This window comes from Atta colombica, unplaced genomic scaffold, assembly GCF_001594045.1.
Source record: "Atta colombica isolate Treedump-2 unplaced genomic scaffold, Acol1.0 scaffold89, whole genome shotgun sequence".
Taxonomy (NCBI): domain Eukaryota; kingdom Metazoa; phylum Arthropoda; class Insecta; order Hymenoptera; family Formicidae; genus Atta; species Atta colombica.
In genome coordinates, this window is record NW_017259582.1 from 746,048 (window position 1) to 756,499 (window position 10,452).

The 10,452-nt window shown below is 28.3% G+C and overlaps 1 protein-coding gene across 1 annotated transcript in view; it reads right to left on the reverse strand.

The window, feature by feature from the left end:
* LOC108693219 (putative fatty acyl-CoA reductase CG5065) overlaps window positions 1-10,452 on the reverse strand; it is a 28,831-nt gene that overhangs the window by 968 nt on the left and 17,411 nt on the right. The window contains exons 3-5 of the mRNA XM_018202043.1: window positions 7,926-8,242; window positions 3,649-3,896; window positions 1,155-1,341 (exon numbers count right to left, since the gene is read on the reverse strand). Of these exons, the coding sequence (XP_018057532.1) occupies window positions 1,155-1,341; window positions 3,649-3,896; window positions 7,926-8,242 (752 nt within the window). The remainder of the gene's footprint in view (window positions 1-1,154; window positions 1,342-3,648; window positions 3,897-7,925; window positions 8,243-10,452) is intronic.

Consider the following 10,452-nt stretch of genomic DNA (forward strand, 5'->3'; position numbering starts at 1 on the left):
GCATTAAAGCATATTAAAGCCGTCGTACACTGATTTAAAATGTGTAAAATGCTAATATTTCAAATTAAAAATACAGATTTTACTTAACAGTATAATAAAATATATTGAGGATTTTATAGTTTAATTTGTTTTTCTATTTACATTAAACACATTTACATTAAACATTTTTATGTCATATACAGTTTGTATATGGTGACTTTAATGTGCACACCGAATGCATATTGAGTGCAATCAAATCGAATTACACATATTAAATAGTGTCTTAATAGGATCCTAATAGTGTCATACATTATTCAACAAAAAATGCATAATAATGAAGGTAATCTGTTCTTGCAGCGTTTTTGAAAGCTGATGCTGGTGAAAATTTTTCTTACAATCTTTCACATAATTTTTTAGAATTTTTATTAATTCTTAGAAAATTCCTCTTTTTTTTATACTAACTTGGACATTAATCAAACAAATAACATTTTATTAAAATAAGAGTATTATATCAATATGTTTAGGAGGCCCGGCCACACTAACAAAATGCTATGTTATTGTTTAACTTTACATAACTCGAAATGCATACAGTCAAATAAAATGTTAAATAATGACATACTCAAGTATATATTGGGTTGTTCGGAAAGTTCGTGCCGATGTTGAAGGGAAATTGAAATGGAGAAGATTTAAATTTTAGTATACATTTATTAAATTATATAGATTAGTCGGCACGAACTTTCCGGACAATCCAATATATGCATAATTTCACGTAATAATATACTTAAATTTAAGAAGAATAAACATATAATAAAATGCTAAATCGTATCTTAAAAATTAACGTTTCGAAATGCTTGAAAGCATTTAAAAATTAAAAATGAGTCATAATAAATGTCTATATATTGTGTATTGACATATTAACACATCATGATATAAAGCGAGCCATTGAATAAATAATTTATTATAATTCACTATAATTCGTCTTAGTAGCAGAGATATTAAAAGCTGCTATAGTATTTATACTACATAATTTTAGCTTTTTTTCTATTACAATAATTTCAACTTTCTAATCGTCATTTCTGCGCGCATGCACGTATGCACGCATGATCATATATTCGTTTAATTATTTTATTATTCTATTATTGTTTTTCATGCTATGTTTATTGCTGTATACTCACGTAATTGGATGAACTGTGCTGCTGGTACAATTGTAAATCCTTATTGTATCAGTATGTTGTGCAAAATTATGCCAAGATGCGCAAATCAATGCATTGACAACAAAATCGACAGGTACAACGTCAACCACTAAATTTGCATTACACACAATACTTCTAACAGTACCTCTACCAATCTCTGTCATTATACCTATCAAATAATAAAACATAGCACATGTATGCTAAAAAATATGCTGTACCCAGTCAGAAATAGTTCCTCGAAAAGACATTGTTTCGACGTCGTTATGATAGAAAAGTTGTCGATTCGAAACTTGCATCGAAATTTCAACATTTTCGAGTGATAAAAAATTACGTATGTAGAGAGTGCAATGAGAGTTTGATACATTTTTAACATTTGTGGTATAAATTTATGATACATAATCTTATATTTTGAATATTTTCATTTAAAGATCGAATCGACATTTTTTTCGATTTCATTTCGACAATTGCAATATCGTTCTAATCATAAAAATTTTCTCAAAATTTTTCAGAATTTATAGATAATTTTATAACTTTTTAGAAAATTGTGGAATTTTTTTATACGAACATTTTTATCGGAATATTTTTTACAATTGTAAAATCGATAAAGTCCATATCTTTTCTTCTAGTAATTCTTTGTATCTTTTATTGTTCTACTCCTGCTGAATAACATTACTTTTATTTGTACTTTGTAGTTTATTTAATATAATCTTATTATGTCATTTTTGTATTGAGAAATTTCAGAGAATAATGTCTCTTACCATAAATGCTGACAACCTATTAGCTATCTCTTACCATAAAAGCACAAAATCAAGGAAAAATATCATCGATTCTATCAAAGTCTAGCTAGACTAATTCTAGCTTAAATCGATATCGAAACGATTTTTCTCGATTTTCAAATTAATGAAATTAAATGTTGATCTATCATACAAGTTTCCAATATTATTTGGAAGTATAAAAATACTACTAATGTTACTGCTACTGCAGTAATATTATTACTGATATGCAATAATATCAATGCTGAGCCAGTAGTGTTACTACTGTAGTAGTATATGACGACATATGACGTAACATAGAACTACTTCCAGTAATTGTAATATTTGGTATAAAAAATTTATTAGAGTCAAAAAATACATATATATATATATATATGTATATATACGTATATCATTAGAACAATTAGTATTATTTCAGCTAATAAAAATATTACAATATTATTAAAAACAAGTTATTATCATAGGTATTATAATTTGTACATTACTATTGAGTTGTCCGGAAAGTTCGTGCCGAAGGAAAATTGAAACGCAGATTTAAATTTTAGTATACATTTATTAAATTATATAGATTAGTCGGCACGAACTTTCCGGACAACCCAATACTATATTTAACATTAATTATATTTTGTTTATGTTCCTCTTTCACAACATCTTTGAACAGATATGTTACAACTATCTATCCATTAGCATTAGGTGTCATGGTTCTTCGAGTAGTTTCCGTACAATCACAGAAAAATATCGAATTTACTTATTGCATTAGTGGCACTAGTAGTATATTTTTATGCTGACTAGATCAATTCAAGATTTTATTTCCAACCGAAAATTAATTGAACTTAGAGCCAAAAGTCCATCACGAAATCAATAGAAATTTCGAAAACTTTCGACTTTTATTTTTGACATCGAAACGACGTCTTTTCGACAAATTATTTCTAACTGGGTAGTTCGTTGTTTTTTATCAGTTCAAAATTATTCAATTAGGAATAACTAATTTCAAATCATTTCATAATCTCAGAAAGAAATATATATTAATATAACAAATATTTATTTGTAACTATGTATATGTATATTTTAAATGACAAAAATGGACAGCCTCCCTCAATAATTTTGATCTTGATATATGTTGTCATAATCTTGAATGACCTTGAAGAAATTTTAATTATCGGATTATTCGTTAAAAACTTATTAATGAAAACAGTTTTGAAAAATATATACTATTTATACTCTTAGCTAGATCTTACTTTACATGAAATTATGTAAAAATTATTATGTAAACAGGGGAAAAGATATGAGATAATTCTTAATATTGTATTGCAGAAATATCCAATCAAATCGTTAATGAAATCGACATCGAATCGACGTCGATTTGACATCAATTTGATGCTTTCGACATCGAATCGACATCGATTCGATGTCGATTCCATTATCATTTCTGATTGGGTAAGACATTATTTAAAAAATTTTTTTTGATAATAACTTTCTAACGAGTAACAATCAATGATTAAAACTTTAAAATCACTCAGGATCTTGACAACATATATCAAGGTCAAAGTCATTGGAGGAGGGTCCTCCTCATTTTCATTTTTACCGTTAAAAAGTTTATGATCGACTTAATTCCTAAAAAAACATTCCTAATTAAAAACATAGTTTTGGTTCTGATTTCCAAATGAAGATTTGAGCTTACAATTAGTTAACTATGATTGTACCTGTAATACCACAAGTATTATCTATCCATCCTGGAAATGGTTCTTGATACGCGGCGCAGACTATACTTGGTCGTACAATAGCGATTGGTAAACCGCTTCCTTTAGACACCACGATCTGCTCTGCCAAACCTTTCGTCAACGTATACGTATTCGGATGTTTGCCGATCAATTTCTTCTCTATTATTTTTAATGTTTCGTTGTCCAAATTTTCGCACATATCGATCACCGTGTGCGGCTTCACTTCTGTGCTGTAACATTAGCCACATATTATCAAGCACTTTAGAAATTTAGACGATCCGTAATTCGCATCAAAATTAGACAAAATTTTATTTTTAATTTTGTATATGAAAAAAAATGATATATTAACAACATTTGTTAACAGCCGCAGTCTAATTAAAAATAATCTTATTGATGAGAGTACGATAAAATAAAACATACGTGAATAAAAACATACGTGATGTTATAATGTTTATTAAGAGGAAAGAAACAGAGATGTGAATGTGACAAAAGTTACAATCAATGGTCTAGTTTCCACCGAGGGTTTAATTTGGATCAGAATGTAAGAACCAATCAACTGTAATCAAGCATTACCCTGTTCGATTGTAACAGAGGAATATTCGACTAGTTGGTACTGGAAACTAGGTCAATGATATAAGAAAAGAAAGATTAAAGGAATAATGAAAACATAAAACAAACGCACGAAATGATTGCTTATTTTATAATAAATATGTATAACGGGAGAAAATGATTATCAACAAAGGGTGATCACATCACAAATGTTAATACATCAAATGTTAATACATCTTCAAAAATGCATTTATTTCAAAATAAAATGAATGAACAGATCAACTAAAGTCCATCGCTGCCTACTACTTTTTCCTATCTCTCAGGCAATTTTCCATCTCGAAAAAATGACTCGTTTTTGAAGGCGATCCAATTTTGGAGCCAATTTTCGATTTCTGCGAAAGAAGTGAACCGATGACTTGCTGTATCCTTCGGAACAACCAGTAATCAGAAGAAGCAATGTCCGGAGAATACGGCGGGTGCGGTAAAACATTTGAGCGTTTCTAAATATTTTTTTATGACTTTAGCGACATGAGGCCGAGCGTTGTCATGAAGAAGAATAACTTTATCATATCTTTGCTCGTATTCCGGCCGTTTTTTTCGCAATGCATGACTCAAACGAATCAATTGTAGCCGATACCGATCACCCGTAATGGAATCGCCAGGTTTTAGCAGTTCATAGTAAACAAAACCCTTTTGGTCCCATCAGATGCTGAGCATAATCTTTGAACCATGAATGTTCGGCCGTGGTGTTGATGTTGAGGTCGATGGCATTGACCGGGCTTAGCGTAGTATTTTTTCTTCTTGGAGTTGTCGTAGAATATCTACTTCTCATCTCCAGTCACAATCCGATGCAAAAAATCTTTTCTCTGTTGTCTTTAAATCAGCTGTTCGCAAATGAAAAATCGCTTTTCAACGTCTCTTGATTTCAGTTCATAAGGCACCCAATTTCCTTGTTTTTGAATCATTCCCATGGTTCTCAATCATATAGAAACGGCTTGTTGAATTACCCCCAATGATTCTGCAAGCTCCTCTTGCGTTTGACTCTGATCTTCTTCGAGTAATGCATTCTTTGTCTTCGAATTTTTTTGGCTGTCCAGAGCGAGGCTTGTCTTCAACGCTGAAATCTCCATCCTTGAAATGTCGAAACCATTCCCTACATGATTTATCAGTTGGAGCAGTGTCACCATAAACTTTGACAAGCATTCGATGGGTTTCAGCCGCACTTTTCTTCCAAGTAAAGCAGAAAATCAAAACCTCCCGCAAATGCTGCTTGGTTAACACAAAATTCAACATTTCAAACACAGTAAAAATCAAGGTTTTTATATAAAACTCAAAGCGATATAAACTGAATATTATTAGCAGATGAACCTCTCTGAAACCGCCAAAAACAGTTGTCATTATGAACTCTTTACAACAATTGGAGTCATCTTTAGGGAAACGGACCGAACTAATTTGTACTCCCAATAATTCAATAATTAATGAAATAAACGCAATTAATAAAATAAATTCTTGTTTTAATGAAATATTTATTTTTATTTATTTGTTATTTGTTTCTGTTATTCATTAATGTTGTTCTTAAATTAAGATTATTTTCGATTATATAGTTATTGACTGTTATATATATAATATATATATATATATATATATATAATGTTGTTAATAAAACATTATTTGTCACGTCTTAATGTACTGAGAAAAAAGATATTAATTTAATTAAATTAGGTTAATTTGTTTATATTTTTTTGGTTGAAGAATATATCTAAATAAAATGTATTATAATTTTATTTAAATACATATATTCTTCAATGAAAGAAATAAAGATGAACTGAACTAACTTAGTCAAACGAACAATTTTTTTCAGTATATTTATATTATTTAGTATATTTATATTACAGGGTATTAAGACCGTCATAATGAGAGTAGATTCCTGAGATCATTTTGAAATGAAAATTCTAATACCAAAATGTTAAGACTTTAATAGTTTTTGAATTATAAGCACTTTAAAGTTATTGAATCATACCGCCTAAAGTTCACGCGTTCAGATGTGATACAACAGAAAATCCAAGCGCACCTAAGCGCACGGTAACTTTAGGTGATATGATTCACATAAAATTATGAGTGGAATTGTTACGATTATTGTCGATAATCGTAAATTATCATAGATTAATTACAGATAATTTGAAGTGAATTTTAAGAGCGTTTTTAAATGCCTCTTGCATCGAAAAACAATTCTGGCAATGAGTCGCATAAAATACAATTTACATTGTGTATATATAATGAAAAATTTGCAATGTGAATATTGTATTGTAATATGATTGCGAACAAGAAATAGCTGTCTAACTGAATATACATTTATAACTTAGTCATTAAGTTCCCCTTCCGTTCGATTTGCTTATCGGACATTGTGTTCTTGAAGAAAAACGATTCACTCGTCTATGACCTGCACATTTCTATTTCTGTTATTTTAACATAAGCGCTTGTCAATATTAATATGATCAATTTTATTCTCTTTTACATATGAGAAACATATGGGTAATTGAACATTATCAACCGCAAGCCTAATAAGCTTTTTGTCAGCACTTACCAATCTATTAATTAACAGTAACTTTTTTATTATTCTTCATCATTTTGCTGTTTATTTAGAATATATACTATTCAGAATATATACTACCTAAATCTCTTAGAGTGGAAATTGAGTTAGTCTTAAAAAAAGAGTAAAAATTTTTCACTGTTAAACAAGAATGGCAGACTTTCACTTTTTTGAAATGAGATTCAGATTTTCCAAAGAAATAAAATCTCATTTCTTTTTTTAAAGTAAAACTTTATTCCTTGAAGTGATTTTTACGTCAAAAGAGTAAAATTTTCTTTTAGGTATTCACAATCCTCATTTCAGGCGAGCTAGGTTTGAACTAATTAGATTTATTAATGGTTTGAAAAATCGTTTTTCAAATGAAAGACTGATTCAAACCTAACTCAAATTGGATCTCAGGTTAAATCATGACTATGAATACGACTCTAAAAGAATCTGTCACTCATTGTTTAAGAGCGAAAATATTTTCACTCTTTTTTTAAAACTGACTCAATTTTCAGTCTTTTGGAGTGATATTTCACTCGAAAAGAATTTAGAGATAAGTAGCAGGAAATAACGCTTTATCATTATAATTACTTTTTTCAACAAATAGGTAAAGACGTTATATTTCTTTGTAATATTACTAGTAATATATTTATATATTTTGAATGACGATAACGAATATAATTTTTATTTTTACTTTATTTTGTATACATATAATATATATAAGGAACGTGTATAAGTGAACTTTTTGACCATGTTATGATCAAGCATAATCACTATAGATCTCATGTTGAGCTATATTCAATTAGTAAACATTTGCAAGTATCGATAAACAACAAGTATCGATAACGAGTTATTTTTAAAAAACAGAACGATAACAAGTTTATTTTATGATAGTTGTGAAACTACTTTCTCAACTCTAATATATATACTGATCATCCGATTTCGTATGAAAAACAATAATATGTTATCAGTCGACAACGTATGTCATTTTATATGTAAGTATATTTTTTTATCTGCGTTAAATAAAGTGTTAGCAATATCGTGGAATAACAGATCTCTGTGATAAAATAGTCCTCAGTATAAAAATGTCCTAGTATTATATTATTTGTATAGCTATCACATGTATGTAACTTACATGTATATCGATTCTTCAATCTCTCGTCGATCAGCATTACTGTAGGCCGTGCTGACGTGAATGACGCTAATAAGGTTTGTCATACGCTTGCACAAGTCCAGCATACGATCTGTACCCACCATGTTCAGATTAACGGCGATTTTCAGCGGCTCATCAAAACGTACAGTGGCTGCACTATGAAACACGATGTTAACTCTCTGTATCAGCATATCCCTGTCTTCGGGCTGGAGCCCTAGCTCTGACAGACCCACATCACCTTTTATGGGAAAGATCTTGTTCAAGGTACTCGGAAATTCCGATCGTATTCTGTCAAAAACCTATCAGAGAAAGAAGCACTTTTCGCATATCGTTTCATGTTATCGTTTAAAAGCATATGAAGAGCGCGCGGAAAAATATCAAATTCAATATTATATATATATATATATATATACAAAATAGCTATTAAATAATTTAACAGATTTTAAGGAGTGATTTCTTATATAAATTCAAGATAAAAACTTCATATGATCGTATGTCCGAAACAGCTTATTGTCAATTTCAAAGATGTAGATGTCAAAGATGAAGGAAAAATTTGATTTTTTTTTTAATTTTAAAGACCATTCGAGTTATTTTTAATGAAACTTTCTACCTACATGTTTAAAGTTTTATTAAAATAACTCGAGTGGTTTTTTAAATTTTTGGAAAAAACAAAATCTTTCCTCGTATAAATATATGTATATATACAAAAATTTTTTATGAGATATTTTTTAATTATTTTATCGAGTATACTCAATCAGCTGAACGTCTTTACTTTAAACTATTTCTTCAAAAACTCAATTATTTCCGAGATATAGGAAACTAAAAAACGTCAGATTATAAGTTTAAAATAAAATTTTTTTATTATTGCAATAAATGTTCAAAATGTTTATCATGTTGACCTAAACATGCCTGTAATTTTCGTAAAAAGTTAGCTTTGATTTTTTCTATTTCTTGAATCGCGTTATTTCGCGAAAAATATTTTTTATTCTTTCTATTATGTTTTCCAGAGTGGTAGGATATTGAAAGTAAACCAACTCTTTTACTTTTTACTTTTATTTTGAATATTTTGAACATTTATTATTGTAATAATAAAAAAATTTTTTCTCATAATTTGACTTCTTTTAATTTATATCCCAAAAACAGTTGAGTTTTCAAAGAAATAATCTAAAATTCTAAAACAAAGGATGCTTAAGTACTATCGATAGAAAGACAAAAAAATACCCCTTAAAAAAATTTATTCATTAATAATAAAGAATTAAGAACATTTAAGATCACTCAAGGTCATTAAAGTATGTTTCCTTACTTCCTACAATTTTGATATTATAACCTAATTAGCACACGATATTAAAAACATTTTTTTTTTAATGTTTAATGTAAAAGTATTAAATAAATATTGAAAAAAAATTTTTTTTTAATATTGTGTGTTATCTTTCTCTTATCTTTAACCATTTAAAAAAAAATATGATAAATCTTTATCACTTTTTATATTCACCTTGTGTGTGTGTGTGTGTGTGTGTGTGTGTGTGTGTGTGCGTGTGCGTGTGTGTGTGCGTGTGTAAAATATATATACAGCATATATTTATAAATATATTTATATAATATATATTATACATATATTATACATTTATAATTATTATATATATTAATTAATTTATATATTTATATATAAACATAAATATATATCGAATGCAATGACGGTTTATGAAATTAATATAGTTTTAGATGATTGTGAGAACAGTGACAATCGCGACCTTTTGTGGTTCTTTTCGACGACAACTTGACACTTTAGACATAAGCACGCTGCAGGTAAAATATTTAAGGCGTTATATGCGAGGTTGTAAGGAATCGATATTGCATTAATTTAACAAGTGCGTAGGCTATTACGTCTATAAGAAATCTAGTTCAAATGTGATAAAATTACATTTACAGAGGACTATTAACAAAAGTAAGTTCTATGTAGGAATTTTCGTAAAATACTTCGCGAATAGAATGTGTATATAATAGTGTTATTAAAAAATCTAATTTTTGATGTAAAATGAATATTTTAAAAATTTTTCTGAGACTTAAGCTTTTAATAAGTTTTAAACTGAAAAAAAGTCGAATAGAATATTATAACGCAGAGTAAACATAAAAAATTTTATTTTAAACAATTTTAATTCTTATATAATTTTCAAATGTATTGTAGCAAATAATAAAAACAATTTCTAATTTAATAGCCTTAAAACTCTCGCAATGCGCCTTTTGCAGATTTAAATTAACTCAATTTCTGTGTAGTTTTTCCATTTTTTCCGATACTTCTGACGAAGATAGACAAAAAAAAATGTTTTCCTGTTTAAATTACAGACATAACTAATTTATGAACTGATTGTAAATTTTAAAGTAAGAGAGGCTGTGATATGTAATCGCTTGTTTTAAAAATGACACAACTTAAAAAAATTATTTTCGAATTATTATCATGAATGAGTTAGATATACATATACATAAATGTTAGCTTATATATATATATATA